The 25,621-nt window shown below is 42.4% G+C and overlaps 1 protein-coding gene across 1 annotated transcript; it reads left to right on the top strand.

Annotated features, from left to right (window-relative positions):
- The first annotated feature begins 270 nt into the window (after window positions 1-270).
- On the top strand, window positions 271-15,654 carry PLEKHS1 (pleckstrin homology domain containing S1). The gene is made up of 12 exons (XM_023753330.1): window positions 271-298; window positions 2,409-2,497; window positions 2,610-2,716; window positions 3,446-3,580; window positions 4,966-5,041; window positions 5,929-6,045; window positions 7,857-7,982; window positions 9,739-9,845; window positions 10,310-10,516; window positions 11,248-11,349; window positions 12,576-12,711; window positions 15,022-15,654. The coding sequence occupies exons 1-12, from the start codon at window positions 271-273 to the stop codon at window positions 15,199-15,201; spliced, it is 1,410 nt and encodes a 469-aa protein (XP_023609098.1). The 3' UTR covers window positions 15,202-15,654.
- The last annotated feature ends 9,967 nt before the right edge of the window (window positions 15,655-25,621 follow it).

Here is a 25,621-nt window from a genome sequence, read left to right on the forward strand (position 1 = left end):
ACTCTCTTGTCAGAGCAGGATCAACATCCAGGGAAGACAGCTTCTTCAGTCATCTCCACAGAACTGACATTTGGTGAGCACAGCTTGGAAAGGTCCTATTGCCGTGGCTACCATCAGCCAGGTGGGGGAGGCGCCAGATAACCCATCTCATCCACATGCATGGGCACCAGCCTGATACTTGATGATCAAGTGGCTAATCATCCTGTTGTTTGGGGACGGGACTAACAGCTCTTAATTCTTCTTTTTGACAGGTGAGAACAGCCAGCCACAATGGAACCCAAACCTCGGGAGAGTCCAGGTACCCAGGGGGCATACTCTTAGAAGGAAAAACCCTTTTATTGAAAGTGAGGAACAATTCCCATCAAACAACCCGGATACAGAAGATGGTTTTAGTGGGGATAACACGTGGCATTCTGGGACAGTGATTCTTGGTTTGGAGGATGTAGCAGAGGCCATTGGGTTCAGTTAGTTATTTTGTAAGACCTCTTCTAGCTAGAAACTTGGCACTTTCTGATTTTCATGGACAATTTGTTCCATTTGTTTCATGTTCCATTGTTGCTTAGAGATGATACTAACGACAAACTGTACCCAGAAAAGACTAGGGAAGATTTCCTTAATTTGTCCAAGGCCCTACAATTACTAGAGGAGCTGAAACTTGTTATATTTTTCCTTCAGGTTTTTTCCTTTTCCTTTTTTTGGGGGGGCCTTTGGGGAGCGGCTGCAGAAGGAGAGTGAGGACAGCTGTCCAAGAATCACTGAACACTAGCGTAATGGTCCCATCAGCTGCCTTACCTAACCCAGATTCTCTTTTCACTGGATAAAAAAAAAAGCTCTAGCCGGAACCGGTTTTGCTCAGTGGATAGAGCATCGGCCTGTGGACTGAAAGGTCCAACGTTCGATTCCGGTCAAGGGCATGTACCTGGGTTGTGGACACATCCCCAGTAGGGGATGTGCAGGAGGCAGCTGATCGATGTTTCTCTCTCATCGATGTTTCTAACTATCTCTCTCCCTTCCTCTCTGTAAAAAAAAAAAAAAAGCTCTAATTCTTTAGTGAAGGCTGCCTTTCCCCAAACCAAGAACAAATTAGAATTATCATCTGGATATGAAAGCAAAACCAAACTTTTTAAAAAAATTATTTTTATAGGTTTCAGAGAGGAAGGGAGAGGGAGAGATAGAAACATCAATGATGAGAAAGAATCATTGATTGGCTGCCTCCTGCACGCCCTACTGGGGATCAAACCTGAAACCCAGGTATGTGCCCTGACTAGGAATTAAACGGTCACCTCCTGGTTCATAAGGGGATGCTCAACCACAGAGCCATACCAGCTGGGCTGAACAATTATTTTTTTTTTTATTTTAACATTTAGTTATGTTTTCTAAATAATGAACGTGGTTTATATTTCTTGTAGACAGTTTGGAAAATATAGAAAAAATCAATACTGCATATGATTTCAACACTTTCACAGGAACACTTAAGCCTGGCTGGCTTGGCTCAGTGGTTGAGCTTTGACCTGTGAACCAGGAGGTCATGGGTTTGATTCCTGGTCACATGCCCAGGTTGCGGGCTCAATCCCTAGTGTGGGGCCGTGCAGGAGGCTTCCAATCAATGATTCTCTCTCTTTATTAATGTTTCCATATCTCCCTCCCTCTCTTTCTCTCTCTCTCTCTCACTCTCTCTCCTTCCTCTCTGAAATCAATAAAAATATTTTTTTTTTAAAAAGAAACAATAGCCCTAACCGGTTTGGCTCAGTGGATAGAGCGTTGGCCTGCGGACTGAAGGGTCCCAGGTTCGATTCCAGGCAAGGGCATGTACCTTGGTTGCGGGCACATCCCCAGTAGGGGGTGTGCAGGAGGCAGCTGATCAATGTTTCTCTCTCATCGATATTTCTAACTCTCTATCCCTCCCCCTTCCTCTCTGTAAAAAATAAAAAAAATTTTTTTTTTAAAAAAAGAAACAATATTTTGGAAACCCCTGTAAGCACTTTTGCCACCATATTTTTCATAGTTGGTGATTTTGCTTTCATTTGCTAAGCCAAAGGGCAAGGCAGAATCATCTTGCTCCTGTGGCTGGTGCATCAGCAGGAAGGGAGACAAGCCTTTGCTCACATCTAGAGAGCCAGTTAAGTGCTTCAGAAACAGAGGACCCAGCGGGTGTGAGCTGAACGCAGGCACCTGAATGAAGGTCGCCGCCGGCCGTGGGTGAATAAAGTCACACACTTGGTCTTTGGGCCTTTGTTTTCCTGGCCTATTAGAGATGGGTGTTTTGGGGTTTTTTTGTTTTGTTTTGTTTTTCCATAACTGAATAATTTGAAGACTTTTCCAGAAGTAAACAATGTTTTCCAACTAAAGCAGTTCTTTTTAGAAACTCACTGGGAACAAACTGAGTTCTGTTCACTTTCTTTTATTAGGCAAACAATTTACATATTATTCTGAAAATGAAGTCTGCAAACAAGATTACTTTATTAAGTCACCACCTCCTCAGCTTTTCTCCTCAGCAGTAAGTACTCGCTAGGATTTTGACAGGCCTCCCACCAACCTCCTGAGCATTTTTTCAACCCTTCCTCTTCCTCTGAGATTTAATTGAAATGCAAAATGTTTTCATTTTTCAGCCCTCTTGGAAAAAGAGGTTTTTTGTTCTGACAAGGAGTGGGGAGAAGGGCTTTAGTCTTTCCTATTACAAAGACCATCATCCCCGAGGTTCCATTAAAATCGATGGGTATGTATCCAATTGTGCAAAAGTTTTTAACTGTTGTTGCATGCAAATTGAAATTGAAGTCATTGTTGAAAGAAGCAAGGCCTGCGCCAAAGGATTAGTAGTCAGGGCACATGCCTGGGTTGTGGGCTCTCTATCCCTGAAAGAGGCAGTCCATCAATGTTCAGTCTCACATCGATGTTTCTCTCTCTCCCCTCCTCTCTTTAAAAAAAGAATCAATTTTTTAAAAGGAGCATAATATTTGTTGCCAAAAAGAAACTAAACTGGGGAACATATGAGTAGAAGATAGCTAAATAATTATTCCATATTGTACATTCTAGTTGGTAAATTATTCATTAGCATTTAGTTACAAAAGGCATTGATGCACTTAATTTATAGATGAGATAGAGCAGATGAAATTACCATTTCATAAAGCCCAGATAGGTTTTAAAAAATACTGAGATTGAATCTTTTGTCTTTAAGGAACTATGTACCAAAAAATTAGAAACCATGATAATTGTGGGATCAAGGATCCAAGTAAAATAGGAATTTTTGACTTATGTTTTATGCTGAACAAAGCATTTGATGACCCAGATCTAAACTTATCTTCTAAAATGATTAGGTAATTTTTAAAACATTGAACAAGCAAACCTCAAGTTTTACTCCATTTGAATCCTAACATGAAACATTAGTCAGTGTTCTTTCTAATTTTGTGTGTGTATGTGTTTGATACTTTATGTCTATATCTAACAGAAATTCCAGTGTAGACGTTGGCATAAGTAGCCATGAAAAAATGCGAACCGTACAGAAGATGTTTAAGTGCCACCCCGATGAGGTGATGTCCATCAGGACCACCGACAGAGAGTACTTCCTCATCGGCAGCGACAGGTGAGTCGTCAGATAACAGTGTTGCCCGGGTGCCAAACACCAAGCAAGGTGAGTCATCAGATAACAGTGTCGCCTGGGTGCCAAACACCAAGCAAGCAAACAAAACCATTTTAAAGCAGTGCACAATAAACACGCTTAGAACAGAACCCCTCCCACACCCTTCCACACCACCTTGGCAGTCTTCAGTATTGCAGTATTGGTTAAAATCCCTTGAAAAGTCACGCTGTTCCTTTCCTAGGGCTGCCATAACCAGGCACACACACTGGAGGGGCGGGGGGGAAGCTCAGAACAACGCAAGAGTCTATTTTCACTGTTCTGGAGGCTGAGTCCCAAATCAAGGTGCCTCGGGCCACGCTCACTCTGAAGTCCCCAGGGAAGACCTGTTCCAGGCCTCCTGGTACATCCATGGCTCTTGGGAGCATAACTTCAGTCTTCATGTGGCATCCTCCCTGTGTGCATGTCTTGGTGTTCAATTTCTCCCTTTTATTATGACACCAGGCATACTGCCTTACTTCAGTATGACCTCATCTTAGCTAATTACATCTGTAACAGCCCTACCCGATTTCCAAATAAGGTCATATTCTGAGGTCTTGGGAATTGGAACCTCAATATATGAATTTTTTTTTGGGGGGGGACACACAATTCAACCCATAACAGTCACCATCACCCCAGATGTGTCCCCTGTAGAAGAAGCCACTACACAGACATCTGTCCAAGCTACATGTATTAGGGTGGGGGCTATGCTTGTCCCTGAAGGAGTCCTCAGTTTTAAGAAGGTGCCTTGTGGGTTCTTCGTGGATGATTATCTGCTTGACAGGGAGGCCAAGGTGGAGGAGGAAGCCATGCAGAGGGGGCAGTGAATGCTAAAGCCAAAGTGGGAAGAGCCTTGATCTGCTTCGGATCCACCCAGAGGCAAAAAGCTTTCTTCTACATTGTCAAGAGCATCAACAGAAAAGAAAACGGGATTTATAGGAACTTTTCAAGCACATTCTTCACAAACACACACATTGTATCAAGAGAGGCACACCTGGCTGGCTACACAAAAAATGGTGCCGAGAGGTACCGGGCTCGCTTAGAACACAAAAGAAATCAGTGTCAAAGCAACAGCTCCGAACCCTGTGATTACTACTGTCATTTTCCCCTCTCCCTCCCATTTCTCCGAGCTTTCCTCACAGAGGCGGCACGAGGGTTAATTCTAGTGTGTGAGTGTGGAGGAGGTAAGGAGCCAGGGGGTCATTCAAGCTACTTAGAAAAAAATCCTTATTTCCCCAGTACCTGCTCCCACTGCCTGTTCCAACCTTCACAAAAGAATCCTCCTTCAGTTCAAAAGGAGCGAAGGCGCGATTGTTGCCACATGCCAGCTGCAAGTTTATTCCTATCAACAGGGAGAAGATTAAAGACTGGGTCTCGTTCATGTCATCATTCTGCCGGGATCTGAAAGCAGCACGCCCGAATGCAGAGGTGAGTCTCCATCGCTCACAAAATGACAGGGCACCTGAGCACAGCCCTCCTTTCACCAGGAAACAATGGGAGCTTTTCCCCCCTCCTCCTTGGCAACTGGCATTAATACAAGGAATAAATGAGAAAATGTACATCCTTGTTATTTTTATGATTAACAACGGGGGGAAAATACTTTTGTGTTTTGCGCTAAAATAGAGGCACTTCAGATTTCCATTATTGAGGTAGGAGGGGTGAAAATTAACTGTGACATTTTTTAATAGTAGCCGAAACAACAGTATTTTCCCTCATTGTTATTCCAGGTACATAGCAGCTACCTTCGGAATGACTAAGTCTAGGGTGGTTTCTATACAATGCTTTTCCTTTCCCTTGCATGTTCAATATAATGTCTCTCTAATGTAAGGGCTAGTGACTTGAAGTTTTTTTGTTGACTTCCTAAGAATCTTTGGTAATTTGCACAAGTCCTTTTGGAGGGCAGACCTTTATTCATGAAACGTTGGCCTCCAGGTATTGTTTTAACATGTTTTCTAGGTTGTTTTGTGCTTCCAAGAAAAGCTGAAGCCAAGGCAGAAGGGAAAACATGGTGTTTCTACAAATTGACTCAAATTATTAGAACGAAGCGGTGGGAAGGGGATGCAGAGAGCCATAGGGTTGAAAAGACAGGTTGAGGGAAGTTCGGGGAGTGTCTGGCGGCCATGCTGAGAGTCCTTGAGGATTTGGAAACAGGAGGAAGACAAGATCACCCCATGTCTTAGTGAGAGAACGCTGGCCAGCAGAATAAATGTTAGTGGTGAAAGACCAGAGGCAGGGAGCCCAGGGACGAGGCTGTTGCCTCATTCCAGACAAGAGGTCCATCGTGCCCTGATTCCAGTATCCTTTTTCATAAGCAGGAGACACTTTCATTGGCTGCTAAAAGGCCCTCTTCAGACACCAGCCCTCTCCTCGGTTATTCCAGCACATCAGAGGCCGTCGGCTCCACCACATCAAGAAATATTCTTCCAGACATGGTAACCGGACTCGCCTCCCCTCTCTCAGGATGCCCTGCCTGGGAGTCCTCTGATGCTTCAAGGGTCTCTCCAATGGATTTGACCCCTTCCTAACCCACCATAAGAATGATTCTTATCCCTAGTATTTAACCTATATGTAGTCTGTTGGTTATACTATAGATGAGCCTAACTGCTTGCCCGCCTACCTCTAAATGGATTCATTCATTTTGGATGCTCCTCAATATACATCTGGGTATACTGGAAGAACACCCCCCACCCCCCACCTCCCACTTTCACCTCCCCTAGCTAAACCAAAGGCTGGTTAGTAACCTTTTCCTTCCTTTCACACATAGGGCACAGATTATCTCTGCAAAAAATTGCCAAAACACCACTTGATTTCCTGCCATATCATCTGTGCTCCTCAAGGCAAAATCAGAATTTTTATTTACTTCATTTGCCTAATTCATTTGCCTAAATCAGTCTTGCTTGTGTGTGTGTGTGATTTCATCTTAATTTCTAATGAAATTTAGTTGAAGAAAAAATTCATCTGTCCCCTGGAAGTGATTTGTAATTGTCCTCTCAGCTCTCTTGCATTTGTGATCTTCCCAGCTTTAGATATTATTAAAAAATGGGTTGAGTGTTTTCTTCTTCTGCCACAAATACTATTTTGTCCCTTAGAGATGTAACCATGGACTTCCCCTTCTCCCTGGGGACCAGACACGTCTTAATATGGCATAGCCTCCTGTTTTTATCTAGTTGGAAGCTCTCCAACTATTTTAAAAGCTTTTTGTGGCTTATCAAGCTCACCAAACCAAAACCTCACTTGGTGTTTGTAGGGAAGGTGACAGGAAACAGGGTTGGGAAGACTAACGGTTTTCAGTAAATGCCTCTTGCTTTCTACTCATGATGCTACCCCTTTTCCCCAAAGATAATGTTATTGGCCATCTTGCCTTTTCACACTCTGTATTCCATCCAGTGGTTTTTTATCAGTTCCAGCTAAGAATACCATCTGCATTGCTGGGATTTATTGTTGTTTTTGCTATTGTTGTTGTTGAAATTAAATTAGATCCCTTCTTCATCCCCGGATCAGCATGATCTGGCTCCATGAGCTTGGAGCTGGATAAATGGATACAACTTCAATGCATCTATGTTTTTTAAATCACTTTCCTTCAAGGACTGCCTGGAGAACATCCCAGGTCTTTTTAAAAACCCCTCTCTAAGGCATTGCTCTTGGAAGAATTGAATTGTACCAACTATTTCCCTGCCATGCAAAGCAGCTACTTGTATCTTGTATGTATTGGGGAGGGGAGGCAGTAATTGGTTGAACCTAGATCACCCTGAAGCCTATAATTCATACTGTCACATGAACCAGCACTACCACATTGCATTGCTATGAAAACAATAGGAGTATGTGAGCAGAACACAAAAGAGAAATATTGAGCAGGAAGAGGAAATTTGCAATGTTTTAACTCTGGACTAATAATTACCTTCTCAGATGCCTTGAGTGAAAACTAGAAAGAAGATGGGGGTGGGGGACTTTGGCAGAGCTTAGTGACTTAGGATGCCACCCACTGAATCACTTGTTTTGAGTGACAGATCCCAATGGTAGAGAAAAGCCCGAAAGATGAGCTCATATGTTCACGTTGTCAGGGGTGACCCAGACTCAAGAGGCATCTCCAGGTTGTGTAGGATTCTGGATATAACCTTGGAAGACCCTCTGATCTTCTCAATCCAATTCATTTTTATGGCTTTCCCAGGATGCATGTGGTTTAATTCTGTTCTCTTGCAAAGAAAAAGCAAAGCATTCATTCTGTCTTCATCTCTTTTTTCAGCATTTAATGGAAAAAAGTCCTCCAGGACTCAGACAAGCTCATCTACTACACGATTTCTTGCCAGAGACTACTCAGGACACGGAAGAAGAGAGTCATTATATTAGTCCTCGAAGTATTCTTTTAGAGGTAACCCTTTCCATTTATTAATCATTTATCCCTTCTACAAATATTTGCCTGAGCCCCTGCACTGTTCCTGAGGCACTAGGCTGGTTAAGTAAAACACTGAATCAGTTAATCAGACATGAGTGATGTGCTCAATGTTCCTATTCAACCAGTTGAATAGGAACCAACCATGATATAAGATGAAAGAGCTCCATGCTGAAGAAAAATGTTTATAAAATGCCCAGAGTGCACAAGGGGTGGGAGGCAAGGAGACTGACTTCCAGACAGAAGACGAGGGAACATTTCAGGGAGATGACATATGATTTCACTTGATAGGTAAAATTTGGACTCGGGGGTTGACTTGGGGAGACTTTCTGCATTCTGGGAAGAAACAATACTATGAACACAGGTCCTTGGGTGATAAATGGTTTGGTGTGTATCAACCAGTCTATTGATCTACTAGAAGCCCCTACTGAGTGCCTTCTGTGTGCTAGTCACAGTGCTCTACTAGGCATGGAACTTATATCACTCTGCCCTCAGAGCTCACAGCCCTACTAGTTAGCACATGACAATGCTACCCAAGAGGCATGGTCAACGAGCTCTGGAACCAATAGAAAAAGCAGAGTTTTTCTCTCCCCTGGAGTCAGGGAAGGCTTCAGAGACAATAAGCCACTTGATAGGTACACAGTAAATAGTTCAGTTGGCTGTAACTTAGAGTGAGTGAATGGCATAGTAGGGAATATGACAGAAAAAAAAATGAGCCAGACCAGGATGGGGCGTTGACTTCATTCTGCAGTCAGCACAGAGGCTGTGGTGGCCTCTGAGATGGGCAGTGGCAGAACCTAAATTATCTTCTAGTACTATTGACCCAGAGCTATAGTGGCGGTAGATGATGGGCAGGCACTTGGGTTGCTTCGCTATCTTGGCTATTGTAAATAATGCTATAATGAACACAGGGGTGCATTTATTCTTTTGAATTAGTATTTTGCGTTTCTTTGGATATATACCGAGAAGTGGAAGCTAAAAGTCCATTAAAAAAAATTAAGTGCAAAACTGTGCAGTAGAAGTTCAAAGAAGGGAAAGATTGGCAGTGGCTGGGGTGGTCAGGAGGGGCCATGGGACCTCAGCCAGGTCTGAACACACTTCATTAGGCAGAAGAGAAAATGGGTATTCCTGGTAAAGAAAACAGCATGAAAATGGGCACTAGAAGGACATTGGTAGATATGTAGTAGGAAGACTGGCTTGACTGGAATGAACTCTTCCAATTGTGGGTTGATGCTTCATTTTTTAGGTGGGCAATAGAAAGCCTTAGGGTTTTGAGCAACCACTACCCCAAATGACTGCCTTAGTTCTGAGGGGTTTGTTGAGAAGCTCTCAGGGGTCTGTAAAACCCTTTATGGACTTTTGAAGCAACTTGGGTCACCTGTGATTATAGCAGCCTGAGGCCAGCTCTGTATCAGAGTCTTTGACCCAGCCAGGTGACATGATTTCACAGTGTCACTGGTTGGGGGAAAGAATTCATGTCATTAAATGCCTGCCAATGAAACAGAAAAATCAATAGCAATTTAGTCCAATAAAACACTTGCGACAGGGGCATGGGGGACCCAGGAGAAGAAAATGGACTCTGAGTCTGCCAGAGCTTTACTGGATCAGTCCCTCAGAACGAGCACCGCTGTCCATCCAATGGTGGATGCATTTCCAAGTTTAGGGCCTAGAGCCATCATGGACACCTGGCTTATTGGTAGACTTGCATCCTTACATTTATTCCTCTTGTCTATAGTTGGATAATATTATTGCTTCCAATGAATCTGGTGAACCCAATGAACTTGGTAGTCCCGACCAGGTCTCTGAGAGACTTGAGCATCATTACATGTCAATGAAATCCTGGTAAGTAAAACTATCATATTTTAAAAATTGGTTTGGGCTAATGTATGGTTACAGAAAATCACTATTGAAATGTTAATACAAAAGCATTACCATAGACCAAATTCAACACATTCAGTGAACCTCAAAACAAGATAAAGTGAGAATTGGCTTCACTCCCCACAGAAAACCATTAATGACATCTTTGGGACTTTTTTCTGTTTCCTGAGGAAGTGATTTTCTAGTTTGCATTTACATCTCTCACACTCTCACTTCTGTCTCCCAACCTTCTCAAGGTGAAGGGTTATTTTAACTCCATATCCATTTTTAGATGGAGAGTTGGTTGGATTTGATTCTGTGACTGTGATGTTGATGGTTGGACATACTTCAACATCTTGTTAATGTTCACACAACTGTTAGGTGCATAAATGTGAACGTTGTCAATAAATATGCTAAAAAAGGGTTTGTGTTCACTTCTTATACTCTAGTTTGTTCAAAGAGACAACCGATGAGTCTGCTGGTAGCGAAGAGGAATCCCAGGCCCTTCCAGAGGCCCAGAACAGGGAGCTTCATCTGCAAGAACAAGGTTCCAGGAATGACTCTTGCCTTCCACCTGCCAAAACGGAGGCCCAGGCCATGAATGGCAAAAAGGGGTCGACCTCACTAACTGTTGTGCAATTATCCGTATTAATCAAGTAAAGTTCTAATTTCTCAAACTTTGTGGGCCCTTAGAGCAAGGCAGCCTTCCTTTTTGACTCAGAATTCTAATTTTAAAGAAATTCCTAAAAAATCTCAAAGTCAGCCAAGAATCTGACCCACTTCCCCTTGTCACTGACGTGGTGGCCAAGCACAGTGTGTAAAAGGGCTGGAAGCTGAGCTCCCTGGGTGGTGGGTGGCATTTTCAAATATTTTGTAAAGATTCTTCATTGGCTAGCCTCTCAGGCCCTGGATCACACTGATCTGGGGGGCATATCACCCAGCTTTTACTGTTAAAATTTTGGGCATGCAAATCATAAGAGGCCTGGTTCTATACTACTAGTAGGAGAAGGAAAGGGACATTTAGGTGTAGTGATGCCAAGGGCATTTGATGAGATTGTTCTCAATTTTAACTCTTTCAGTGTCTTCTTCATTCCCAGTGGAGAAGTGTGCAAACTGACCTGATATGGACAATTATATAATCAATTTAGTCCATTTTTTCTCCCTTCTCATGGTCTCCCACCCACCACCACATCCCAAGAGGGGTGGGGGAAGGTATCTGTGGGTACTTTTCAGTAACTTAAATTCATATTCTTCTCTAAATATGTTGGACGATCTTTAGCTGGAAAAGGCCATCTCCTATGTAGGAGGCCAGAGTGTAGCCAGAAAGTACCGTTCAGAGCCAAAGACAGTTGCCTGATTTGACTTTTACAAATGTTTTCTCTCATAGTAACATTCCTGAAGAAAGCCACTTGGAGAGACTGAATGTGTTCCTTTCTCCTCTCGACGTCACCAATTATTTGGGTCTCACAGAAGCTGCAGGACTGATATGGTAGGTCGGAGATTGGAGGGTTATTGATTATAAACTCGGTTGGGAGATATGAAGGCAACACTCATACTTTGAAACAGTGTAGGTGGCAAAACTGCCTGGAGAGCTTGGACTGTTCTTTTGCTGTTGTAGCAGGTCTTTGACTGATGCAGAAATAAGGGACTCGTTGTGTGGGAGGGTCAGCAGGAGATGGGTGGGTTTAGGAGGACCTAAAAGTCCAGGAAGGAGTAAATTTCTGACCTTTTTCAAGGTGAGGAAAAGTGGGATGGAATACATACGTCTAAGGATATTATCCCGATGAATGAGCAATGAGTATTTGTGAATGAACGAAGTTAGTTTAGCCGACAAGAATCTAAGGTCTAAAAGGAAAAGACGTATCAGGGTCTAGACTTCCAGACACCAGCTGAAAACCTGCTGGTCAGGGACAGACACAACAGATCCCGTGACAGAGTTTTCTTGAAATAATCACAGTTCATTTGATTCTAATTCTCTTAAAGACTTTGTAATTCATTCTGATGGAAGGTTACATTTCTACAAGGGAAGAAAGTCCTTCAGTGTAAAAACGTTTCACACCAATTGCCTTACAGGTTCTATAAGAGGGCAGGAACCACAGCCTTGCCTTTTCCCACATCGCCCACAATCTGAGGCTCAATAAATACCTGATTAAAACTGTGGCCCTCTCTGTGCCTGGGATTTCTCATGCATTAATCCATTTACAGTGTTTGTTCATTAGATGTTCGTAGTGTAATCATTATGTGCTCACTTTCAGTGAATATGTACTTACTGAGCACCTTTTGTTTACTTGGAGTTATGGGGATATACACAATTTTTTAAAAGGTGTTAGTGCCATATTTCTGGTGAAAAAGCCACATAAACAAGTAAATATAAAACGCATTTATTTTAATATACAATAAGTGAGTGCTCACACAGTGCAATAGAAGCCCAGGGGTGGGAGAGGAGCGATTAATTAGAGTAAGGGAAGTGGAACGTAGGAGGGCATTGTAGAGGCTTTGCGGGAAGGGGAAGGCTCCCACAGTGGGGAAAGAGGAAAGAATATTTCAGACAGAAAAAGGATTCAATTACTTTGAATGTGGTATAACATAGCTAACGAAACTAGTGGTAGTAATGATGGGATAGATTAGAGTGAGGGACCCCATCTGTGTCCCCATCCGTGTCCTGCCAGTGAGTGTGGTCTCATGCTTGTGTCTGACGCTGTATTCCCCTTGCAGTGTGGCTGCGTGGAAGGGACCCCCACGCCTGGGATGCTTATTTTTTCACGGAGACCACATTTTGGCCGTGAATGACCTAAAGCCCCACAGTCTGGAAGAGGCCTCCCTGTTTCTCAGCCGGTCCATCCAGAAAGAGGTGAGTCCTGCTGACCGGCCCTGCCCAGGGAAAGTCAGTGCCAGAAGGAACAAGATCAAGGTCTTAGATTGAGTTTGAACCATACGCTGAACACAAATGAGACTCTTCAATCCTCAGCCACCATGTGTAAATAAGAGAATAAGGAGTGTAAATAACACTTCCTATAATACGTGTAAATAACAGAAAGTTATAATAGGGCCCTTTCATGTGAGGTAATTTGGGAGAGAGCACTGGACTAGGAGACTGAATTGCTGGTCAGGACCTCAGACACATGATGTGGCATAAAGAACTTGCATTGGAACCAAACCGGCTCAGGGTTTGCATCCCGTGTCCTTTAATCCATTTTTTTGGCCTCAATTTTCTCTAATGTAGTGATAATATTAGTTATTGGTGAATGAAATAATATATCTAATGTGCTTACAACAGTGAATGGTACCTATTAAGTGCTCAGCCATGGTTCTGCCTGTTAGTACAGTGTCCATGTTGTTCATGCCTTCCCTTGTCCGTTTTTATTTCTGACGAGCCACATGACCTTGGGAAACACTTCCTTCTCTGGGCATCAGTTTCTTCTCTCCAATGTGGGAGAGCTGGTTTTCAACTGTGCTCCTTGGCCCCTGAAAATGACAGGAGAGGAGGGGAAGGGGACGGTATGGAGCTTCAACCAGAGCAATCTACATTTACCAGTTATCTTTTTTATACGTTGGACTTTCCTGTTAGCTCTCCTTGAAGAAACCATTACTTATTTTTTTTTTTTTTGCAAACCACTGTACAAGATGATCTCTCAAATTTCCTCCAGCTCTGAGAGTTTATGATTCTGTGGGTCATATCACATGTAACCTTGTTGGTTAGACAGACTGTACCACTTCTATTATCTAAATGGGAAACCAGTAAGATTGTGTGAGTTGTCTAAGACACATAACTAGTTAGTGGAGAGCAAGGATTCATTTGTTCATTCATTCGTTCATCCATTCACTCACTGGCTATTTATTGAACATGTACATATGCTGGCTGTAGGTCCTCGAGCTACAAAAGAGGCCTCAGCCTGAGCTTAGGGAGCTCACAGATGAGTGATAAATCAGGCATCTTACGTGCTAGCTATGATCCAGTGTGTGCCTTGAGATGACCAGAGAGCCATGCAGTGTAAAGGGAGAATGGAGTCAATCTATTTGAGGGAGGCCAGAAAGGTGTCTCAGAGAAGGTTGTGTTGGGCTTGCATTTCAAAGACTATGGTAGGCATTTGTGCGGTGGAAAAAAGGTAGCTTTCAGGGGCCCGGTCCAACAATCAGGTACCAATATTTCCTCTGCCAGACATCCACGCTGGGGCCTAGGGTTCAATGGAATCTTCTGAACCTTTTGGAAAGTTACCAAACAATGCTCTGACCCATCAGCTTCAAAGCCAAGAGAAGGAGATTGGTCTGGGGGCAGGTCCAAGGAAAGGATGTTTGCCTGGGTGCTACCGACTGCAGTTATCAAGGCTGCCTTTCTGGATTGTGGAGTCCCCTGCCTGGGAGGGGACAGCAGCATTCCTCCTGTGCTCCATCTGCCTGACCCCTTTTTCTGGGGGGACAACCAGATGCTTCTGAGCAATCTGGGGTACTCACCAGCATGATTATCTGGATGACAAAAAAAAACACACCAAAAAACAAAAAAAACCCTTCCTTCCCCACCCTTACCATTCCTGGCCAATTTCTCTATGTGAAAATGGCTATCCAGTCCTTTTTAAAAATGCAAAGTTCTGGCCGCTGGAAGGAAAAAGAAAGTTGGAAGAGGGGAGATGTGGAGGCAAAGGCAGGGCAGCCAAGGGCCGCTATTGTTTTAAGCACCTGAACAAAGCAGATCGCCCCACCTTCCTTGAGCGGACTCATGTGGGAGGATGGGGTGGAGCTGGATAAAGCCAGTGAGAGGAGAAAATGTGAGATTTTCAATGGAAGGGGAGGAGATGCTAATTTTGCAGGAGACACATCAAACTTCAATTTTCTCCCCATTTTGTCAGGGGCTTGTTCTGGCTGGTGGTGTCATTTCTGTTCTTTAGCATCCAGAGGCTTTTTAATTCTTGGTACAAATGGGCCTATCAGTCACCATTGATGCCATTTAGGATCTGCCCTAAAGGCTCCAGACCTTGGATGCCAGACAATAAAACTCCACCTTCCACCTGGACATACAAGTCCTCCTGCCCTCCTTTGATTGTAGTTCATCATAGGACTTTTTCCTCAAAACCTGCTTCCAAAGGTGTGAATGAGGACATACTGAGAACAAAGAGTTCTGAGGACAATCTTCAGTCATTTAATTATTTTCTTTCTTTTGTTTTAGAAAGTGAAACTCACTATAGGCCGGATCCCAAATTCCGAGAAATTCCACGCTATAGACTGTACATGCTCCTTAAAATACCAAGACGTTGTACCTTCTGAATTGGAAAAGTCTGAACTGGAGAGGGCACTGAAGAGGAGCCCAGCGGTTAGAAAGGGTCATCAGAAGAGAACTGGAGAGTAACATGTGGACCCACCCAAGGGGTGGGGATAGGACCCGGACTCCGTACTGGACTCTGCCACTTATCGCTGTGTGAGGCGAGGCAAGCCAGCACACCTCTCTGAATTCCCACACCTGCCTCTGCACAATGGGACTAACTACGCCCTCGCTGGCAATTGCGTCAGGGGCGTGAAGAGGGCCAAGTGGGATAAAGACTACGGGACATAGTGAAACTAGGAGGCCTTATCTCAGACTTTGTTCCAAACAGCGCAGACAGAGATTGGGTAATTCCCTCACTGAGAATGTGCTGTGCGCTCTGTGAGGTCACGGTCCACACAATCCCTTCTTTGTTAGGGAACGTGCTGTTGGAAATACTCATTCCGGGAAGGCAAGAATCCCGAGAGAGATGTGATATCATTCAGCTTTCCCAACACTTCCTGCTACTCATTATGCCTGTGGTCCAGAACACTGAGACAAACTGCAACACACACACACACACACACACAATAAAGAAGAAAAGAAAAATAAACAGAATGCTGAGACAGAGTGGCCTCTAGAATTCAATAATTATCTTGCTTTTTTAAAGACCCAGTAACTATGTTAGAAGTGAAAGCAGTTTTAGGTCATATCCAGCAAAGACCTGCTTGCTCTCTAAATAAGAGAACTACTTAGCACTTCTAAGTTTGGAAGGTCTTAGCTAATTGATGCATTAACTAATTGATCCTGGACGGCCAAAAGAACCCAATCTTTTTTTCATACGTAGGAAAACAAAGGCAGAGAGCCAAAGGACTAACCCAGCCTGGGCATAGTAGAGCAACAGGGGGCTTCAGAAAAGACAGGGTGGGCAAAAAGTAGGTTTACAATTGTTTGTATAGAAAACAGTACAATAATTAATAAATAATAAGACAAGAATAAACTCAGTTGGGAGTTTGGCATACTCCTACTGTAAACCTACGTTGCCCACCCTGTGTTTCACCAGCTTTGATTTTGCATGGGAAGAAATCAAGGCCTCGAACATTTAATGATCTACTGCCTTTGTGGCTCCCAGTTTCACACCTGCTAGTGGCAGAACCAAGAATCTAAAACCAGCTCTGAGAAGCAGGTGTCCTGATCCCCACTTTGTATTTGGATTTAGGTTTGAAAAGACCTTCAGCACATAGAAGAGACATTCAAATGCAGTTTATTTTCTGTTAATGAAATCTTTACCTAATGACCAAGGATTTGGCAAGATCTCAGAACCATTCATTCTTAGTATCAACTCGGGCTAGATGGTTCTGGAAAACGAAAGGTTTAAGTGAACTTTGCACTCACAGGTTGAACTCTGAAGCTGGCCTGCCTAAGTTGGCAGCCACTAGCCACATGTGGCCTTTTACATTTAAAATTAGGTAAAAGTTAAAATTTAGTTTCTCAGTTGCACTAGCCACCTTTGAAATGTTCAGTAGCCCTATGTGGCAGGTGGCTACAGCATCACCCAACAAAGAATACGTCCATCCTCATGGAAAGTTCCAGAAAACAGTGCTGCTCTAGAGTGTTCAACTTCCAAGAGGGGAACAGGTCACATTCGCCTCGTTCAAAAGCATTATTCTATTTTGATAATGTTTCCAAATAAAATATTCACATCAATGATTTTGGTAGCATTTTTTTTTGACTGGGTCAAATCTGATTAACTTAAAACCAAGCTGTGGGCCTTTTAAATATAAGCCTTGCCCTAGCCAGTTTAGCTCAGTGGATAGAGCGTTGGCCTGCGGACTGAAGGGTCCCAGGTTCGATTCTGGTCAAGGGCACATGCCCAGGTTGCAGGCTCGATCCCCAGTGGGAGATGTACAGGAAGCAGCCAAACAATGATTCTCTCATCATTGATGTTGCTATCTCTCTCTGCCTCTCCCTCCCTCTCTGAAATCAATAAAAATATTTAAATAATAATAATAAATACAAGCCGTTTTCCCAACAATTAATGGATTTCTCGGGAGAGTCAGTATTGACTTATGAGCTGTTATGAGGATGCAGAAGAAATATAAGTTCTAAAACTCTTTAACAAGAGCCTATGACATATGGAGAAGAAAAAAATGAGCACGCCAAGGTCTCGTTTACCTGCTGTCATCTGAGAAGGCACCATTCTGTAAGCTTGATTTTTAAACTATGTTCATTGCAACCTTTCTGAAATGTGTCAACATGTTCTTGCCTTCCTTCTCAGGGTCAAGGCGATGGGCATGATTTCACCACACTCTTAAGTATTCCGTATGGAGGACTGTTTCCCCCTCCACCAATGATCCCATACTGCTTCTGTTTATGCTGCGGGCCGGGAAAGCAGATGATGCAGCTTGTTCTAGCCACACGTACACTATGAGTGTGGGTATAAGAGGGTTCTTGAGTAAAGCTCATTCATTTCTGGTACAGGGTTTCTGTGACATTGATTTGGGTGCACAGTTATCTTGATGGTGGTGTTGGTGGTACATCTGTATGCCTCTTGGTTCTCAAGAGTGTTCTGGATGGGTGAGACCACTAGAAAAAATGATTGGGAGCCAAGTAACGCGACTATATAAAAAACTAGAAAAATTAACTACCATAGTGTGTAATGATAGAGGAGTTTAGAGAGGAGAGAGATCGTGGTGCTCATCATGACAAAGTCAGGGAGCACACACCACTGAATCCTACTACAGCCTTGCACAACCAGGGCTATCACTACATCCATTCTTTTGGATGGGGAAGCTCGCGCCCAGAGAAGTTCAATACCTTGCTCAAGGCTACAGCTAGTGCATGACAGAGCCAGAATTTAAACCAGACGGTTGCCTTTGGAGGCCACATTGAACACTTCCTGGAAGAGATGGTGATTTGAGCTCTAGAGAATAGTCCACAGGGGGCAGTGATGCAGACAGGAGCCAGCACGGAGCCTACTTCCTAGGGAGAACAAGGAATGTGGGCAATGACTCAGCTTTTTCACATCTCTGATTTCAGTAATACCCATTCATGTTCTGGGCCTCTTGCCCAGGAGAACCAACGAAGCCCACACCTTATGTTCCAGGAACCAAGGGAATTCTGTGCAGGCTCTTGTTATGGCTCATTAGCATGTTTTACACCCCTCCTTTTGCATGGCCATCTGGCTTCATAAAACACTCCAGTTAATGAGCAATTAGAACACAGTTCCAATGACAAAGGCTGGTCCTCCGGATAGGAGATGAGTAATCAAGAATCCCTAACTACAAACCTTATCCTCAAGTGGGGGTGATGCAAACATATACACAGATCACTACAAGGCAAGTCCAATGATCCTAAATCCTTTGTGAAAGAGAAAATTCAGTGTTAAATGAGTAAAAGACTTAAAGACTACTCCTATCTAGTTGGTTTGGGAAAAGCTTCAAAGAGTGATTGATTTTTTTTTTTAATTGTTGGGAGTGGAATTTTACATCTAGAAGAACAAATAGAATTTACTTGATCTTCTAGATCAGGCCAAAACCCCACTGCACAGCCATCACAATGTATGTAATTGACAGGACCAAAGAAGTTCTCAGAAGTCCTGTAGAACTCCTTAATTTTTATGCAATTCCAGCCCTTTGAATGTCACCACTATCACTTTTTGAGCACCTCCGGGTGCAGGGCACTGTGGCAAGTGCTGGTGATATTAACAGGGGAAAAAATTCCCTCAGGAAGGTGATAATCTAAAAAAGGATATGGACATAAAAAGTGCTTAGGGGTACATTTTCCCCTCATCAAATTAAAAGATCTATTTCTACAAAAACTTGTACATATTAGTGCAGCCTCATTCATATTAGTCAAAAAATGGAAATGTCTATCAATTGATTATGGATAAATAAAATGTGGTATGTCCATATAATGGAATATTATTTAGCTGCAAAAAGAAGTGAAGTACTGGTACATACGATAACATGGATGAACCGTGAACGCATTAGGCTAATTAAAAGAATCTAGACACAAAAGGCCACATGTTGTATGATTTCATTTGTATGAAATGTCCAGAATAGACAAATCCATAGAGACAGAAAGTGAAATAATGGTCGCCGAAGGAGACAACGGGGAGTGACTGCTCGTAGATACAGGGCTTCTTTTGTGGGTGTTGAAAATGTTTTGAAATTAGATTGTGGATGAAAATGGGCATCACGCTAGCCTGACAAGCTCAGGGAAGGCCTTGCAAACTCAGAGACCTAAAATCACCATAAAGGATGGTCTGAAATGAAAACTTTTAAACTAAAAGCAGTTTATGGCAGGTAGTCATGTCCTAGGCTAGCATGTTCCCTGACAAAGGTCAATCTTTACTTTAACTAAGCTTGTCTATTGTCTTTCGAATCTAAAATAACATACCTTCGGAATGTCAGGGTAACTTCCCTTTTTCCAACCCCCTCAGAGCACAGCCAATGCACCAGAACAGAGACTATAAATGCTTTCTTTGTTACTTTTATCATGTTAATTGTTTAACAATCCTGTACTCACTTTGTAAAATGTGTACATGTCTATCATTTTACTTTGAATCCAATCCCAGAAGTTTCCCCCCACCTCTGCTTTCTCCTGCCTCCCTAATCTCTCACCAATGAATTTCATATAACCAACTTATGTCTTCTCTTCTGAGTGTAATGTATAAAATAAAGTGCAAACTGCCTTTCTCTGGAGCATTATCTCAACCCACTGAGATTTTGCTTCCCAGCAATTGTCAACAGTTTGGCTCAAATAAACTCACAAAAATTCTTCACAGGTTTGAATGTTTCTTGCATTGGTAAGATAGTGGTGATGGTTGTACCACTCTGTGGATACACTAAAAACCACTGAATTGTATTTGGTATATAAATTTTATGTCAATATAAAAACGTTTTTAAAAATTCCCTCATAGCCTCTAAACTAGGGTAGGGAAATTGGTTATCAAGGCATCACCCCAACCTTGGAGATTGGCTTCATTTATAGTTACTGACATAAGGGAAGAAGCAGTTTTCCTCACCGACTGATTCAGTAGACTTTTCTAAAACGTGACTTCATATGAAGATGGTAAAAGTATCCCCGTGTAAGAAACAATAGATTACCTAATTAACAATAGTCCTGAATTCCTTCCTAGGTGATCATTCTAATTACCATCAAATCTTAAAAGTACCTCAAGGACTTTGAGTTCTACTTTTATACTAAGGTGTAAATGACTATACAAAGAATAGAACAAAAGGATGACAAAAGAGGTCTAGAGGGCACTCAGTGCCTAGTAGAGAAGGATGTGCAGAGCTAGGCTACAGAAAAAGAGGAAAGATACCAATAAATCATCAAAGACAAGTAACATATTTCTCAACTTATCAATAGCTAAGTAATATTGGCTAAGGTAGCCAAAAATTATAGTCCTTCCTCTAAAGCCCTCTTCTAATAACGGCAGAGGAACTGCTCTTTTTGTTCAAAGTCATATTTAGGACGAGCAGGTTTTTCCTGTACTCTAAAGAAAGGTAGCTAACTTTTTGAACAATATTTTTTTGCCTTCTACGCTAATCCAATCCTGATTTCTCATAAACTGTCTTGCAACCGCGTTATCTTGCCACACACACACACACACACACACACACACACACACACACACAAATCACACAACTTTTTAACACTGTAGTGAAAAGGTTTTGCAAGGCCTACACAATGACCGAATTGTGAGGGTCAGTTAAGGAATCGGAATCTCTGGCAAATGAGCTAAGCAGAGGAGGAGGAGGATGGTTTGAACTAAAAAAGCGAGAGATTTATGAAACTGGTCTTCACCAGTCCCAGATGGCTAGCAAGATGCTGCCAGCTCAAATCAGCCTGGATGCTGTAATGCAGCTTTTCTTTAATTAATATCTCACACTTCCAAACTAAGTGGGTGAAATCACAGAGGACTCTGCCAGGATTCCTCTCGGCTTACACGAGCCAAACTTGAGCTGGGTTATGGATTTATTAGGCAGTGCTGTGAACGTGTTTAATGCAGTGTTTATTTACTGAGCCATATAAATAGATTTGACGGGAGTGTCACCATCAGTTCACAAAAGATGCTTCTCTTCATGTGGTCTGATGTTGGCTGTTAGGCATCTGCACGTTATTCATTATCCTCAAAGCATTTTCCTATCCTTAACCACCCTTCCTACTGCAATCCTTCTTCCCCAATTTGCTGAGTGTAGGTGACGATCCAGATCATCAAAACCCCCTCAGAATTGCCCGAGTAATTCTCTGTGATATAGGAATTACAAGAAAGAATAAAGCAAAGCACAGTGCTGTCAATACTTTTAATACAGTATTTGCTTACTTGTTGAACACTCGACCCATAAGGTCCAGCTCAAAAGTCATCCTTCTCTATCTCTTTGCTTCCCCTTCTCAGGTGGAATCGATTGCTCCAGCCACGTCCCCACATCACTTTACATCTATTTTCTCTGAAGTGTGTAAATCTATTAAGGTTATTTATCAATAGATTGTGGACGCTTTGCAAGAAAAGCCATATTTTGATCACTTTATATGGTTGGGGTTAAGAGTGCTCAGAATAATAATAAATGCAGGTCAAAGTGAAATATTAGTTAAAATCTCACAGTGCAGGGCCTTCCCCGGAATGAGGCTACAGTGCCCACAGTACAGCAAGTCCCCACTTGGTTTTGGTTACGAAGATGAGTCCTTCAGAGACTCTAGGGATAACAGAGTTCTAACATTTATCATTACCAAAAATCCCCACTTGGGATCAATATACAAGTGTTTATTCAGTGCTGCTTAGTACAGGCTTGGAGCTTAGAAGCTCAGTCAACCTGTCACTCAACTTCATGGCATAAATGCTGTCCTACCCTTTGGTGAAAAAAAAATCCAACTCATTTGGTTTGACCTTTTCTGGGTATTTACCCCACATTTCATTTTCCCAAATGTCAATAGATTTTGTTTTTTGTTTATTATATCCTGATGTCAACATAAAATCAAGGTGGTTTCCAGTATTTACTTTTCTTCCCCTTTTGAAAATTGCACTTCCTTTTTAAAAAGTTAATATCTAATAATTTTTTTTACTTAATAATTTGTCTATTATTCCTTGTTCAAAGAACAAGGAGAAGTTGGCTGGTCAATGAATAAGCAAATTTATTTCCTTAATTCCATCGGAAAGAAGTACTTTATAGAGATGCATTTCCCAAGGATTATTTAGAGGAAAATAGTCTTTAAGATCTTTGTTTTGTAGTCTAAATTTCTTTTAATGTCATTATGTTTAACAAAGCAGGCCAACTTTTACTATCATTGTTCTAATTTTTAGACTAATTTCTCATGTGCTTATTGATTTTCCCCCTCTATTTCTTTCTCCTAGTTGTGTGTGTGTGTGTGTGTGTGTGTGTGTGTGTGTGTGTGTGTGTATGTGTGTTCTATCATATATTTAGTCCTTCTGCTCCAAGCAATTAAAAAATTTAAGGCTAGAACTTTAATATACAAATGACATGATAGAAGTCATGTCATTTCCTTGCTGCCTTCCACAAAATGGAACAATTCAATGCTTCACTCTGACATCAGGGATCTAGAAGTGATCTGGTTTCGAAATTAAAGCACCTTTGATCACTGGCCCTCTTAGGTTCAGAAAGAACTACTTTTATTTTATTTATTTTTTATTATTATTAATTATTTTTTATTGCTTAAAGTATTACAAAGAGTATTACATATGTCTCCTTTTTTTCCCCCCACCCTGGGACAATCCCCTGGCCTCCCCTACCCCCCAGTGTCTTATGTCCATTGGTTATGCTTATATGCATGCATATAAGTCCTTCAGTTGATCTCTTACCCCCCCTCCTGCCCCCCAACCTCCTACTGTGCATTCTGGGCACAAACTCTCACCAAATGCTGGGGTCCCCACCCTTGAAGGCACAGTATTTATACCATGAAGTTGGGTGACAGGTTGACTGAGTGTTTGCAGATGAATAAAAATAGATGTGGATGCTTCAAACCATTGGTGGTCACCTAAAGAGTAGTTCTTTCTGCCTGGCTGGTGTGGCTCAGTGTTTGAGCATCAGCCTAAGAGCCAGGAAGTCATGGTTCGATTCCCAGTCAGGGCACATGCCCAGGTTGCAGGATTGATACCTAATAGGGGACATAGAGGAAGCAGCCAATCAATGATTCTCTCTCATCATTGATGTTTCTATCCCTCTCCTTTCCTCTCTGAAATCAATGAAAATATATATATTTTTAAAGTAGTTCTTTCTACTTTTTTATTCATCTGCACTCAGTCAACCTGTCACCCAACTTCATGGTATAAATACTGTGCCTTCAAGGGTAGGGGCCCAGCATTTGGTGAGAGTTTGTGCCCAGAATGCACAGTAGGAAACGATCACTTGAAGATCCTGCGATCATCAGGTGAAGCTGCTGCTGTTATACCCTGCATTGACTTTCCCGGGAGGCCGATGATTCAAGACCAAGATGATCACCTAGTAAAAGTATAAGTCTTTTCAGAAGGGAAAATTCTGGATCCCAGGGCTTCAGAGGAGAAGATTGCATTTGGAAAGGAAGTAAATTGTGTTGAGAGTGAGCATTCAATAATAATTCCTGCACTCGCTCTGAGGAAGGAGTGCTGAAGACGTCGGGAGGTACACCCCCTGTACCCCCTCCTTGAGTGCCCAACCTTCCCTGGTGCCCTCCTGTGAAAACTCAGCCTTGCAGTCTCCTAGCTGTGCGATGTGAGTGGGTCAGGTGGGGCACCAGAGAGCAAGCTTAGCCAATTTGTGTCAATCTACCTGGCCCCTAGGGGGCCTCAGATTGAACTGTTTAAGCAAAGTATCTTAATATAACATGAATCCATTCTACAACCAACCACATCGGAAATTATGTGGGTAGCACTTTCCTTGAAAATGCCTGGCAGGTGGAGAGGAATTGCACAGCATTTCCCCATATGTTAACTGCTTTTCATTTCAGGTCTGGAAATAAAACCGAGCTTAATCATCACGGCAGGGCTCACTAACAGCATGTCTATGTGTTCGGGCCTTATGTCAATTCTTTCCCAGATTAAGATTTGCCCAAGAAAAATAGAAAGCTACATTTAAAACTTAAGTTGCCTAAGCTGTCCGGCGTGGCTTAGTGCTTGAGTGTCAACTGGTGGACCAGGAGGTCACGGTTCGATTCCCTGTCAGGCCATATGCCCAGGTTTTGGGCTCAATCATCATTGATGTTTCTATCTCTCTCTTCCTCTCTGAAATCGATAAAAATATATTTTTAAAAATTAAAAAAATAAAACTTAAGTTGCCTAAGTAGCTTAAGTAGTCCAGTGCAACTCTATCAACATATATTGAATACCTGCAGTGTACAAGACACCCTGAGGATATAAAGATGAATGAAACATAAGGCTTCCTTCCATTGCCATCTCTGGCATTTCAAACAGTGAAGGTGAATGTGTGGCTGCAAACTCGTGGGCTGAAGATCTGGAAAATCATGCAAAACCCCAAATCCATTCTTATTCCCAAATTGATGACCAACCTCAACCTAAAAGTGGAAAGAAGATTCAAGCAGTAAATGCTATTTAACCTTGGTAAGTCCTCCACATTTATAGTCCTGGCTATCTGCTAGCCAACTTGTATCTGTTTTGTTTTGTTTTTTATTTTTATTGATTTCTGAGAGGAAGGGAGAAGGAGAGAGAGATAGAAACATCAATGATGAGAGATGTTTGGGGTCTTCCCCATGCCCCCTGCTGGGGATCGAGCCCGAAACCCAGGCATGTGCCCTTGACCAGAATCAAACCCTTCAGTCCACAGGCTGACGCTCTATCCACTAAGCCAAATTGGTTAGGGCTATCTTTTTTTAAAAAAGTCATTGGTTCAACAAATATATTTCTAGCACCTACTACATCCCAGGTACCATTCAAGGCACCAGAGGTATATCATTAGACAAAATAAGTAAAAATTGTGGTTTACATTTATGGAGCTTACATTTTGGTAAAAGCAGAGCAATTATAATACTGTAATATATGTGTTTTCCATACAAAATTGATAGAGATTAGATATTTTCTGTCAATATTATTTTAGAAAGAATTTTTATTGACCAACATCTGAATTGAAAATGAACTTTCTAAATAATAGGCATATTGGTTGCTGTTTAATTAATTATGCCCTTGTTTAAAAAAAAAAAATAGGAGAAACCAAGATGGCGGCATAGGTTAACGCTGGAGTTTGCTGCCTCGAACAACCACATCAAAAATACAACTAAAAGACGGAACGGACATCACCCAAAACCACAGGAAGGCTGGCTGAATGGAAGTTCTACAACCAGGAGGAACCGAGAATCAGAGGAGGCACAGTGCTGAAGTAAAATACTAAGGTGCGGAGTGCGCGTGGCGAGGGCTGGTGGCTGAGGGCGCGGTTGTCTGTTTCAATCCGGAGGGAGCCTCAGACTCTGAGCTCCAGATCTGGGCGAGTCTCTAGGGACCCAAACTCAAACGGGAAAGCAGGACTGTCTGGCTATGGTCCCTCCGAGGTTTGCAGCGGTTGCTGGGACAGAGGAG

This window comes from Myotis lucifugus, unplaced genomic scaffold (genome assembly GCF_000147115.1).
Source record: "Myotis lucifugus unplaced genomic scaffold, Myoluc2.0 scaffold_44, whole genome shotgun sequence".
In the NCBI taxonomy this organism is placed as follows: domain Eukaryota; kingdom Metazoa; phylum Chordata; class Mammalia; order Chiroptera; family Vespertilionidae; genus Myotis; species Myotis lucifugus.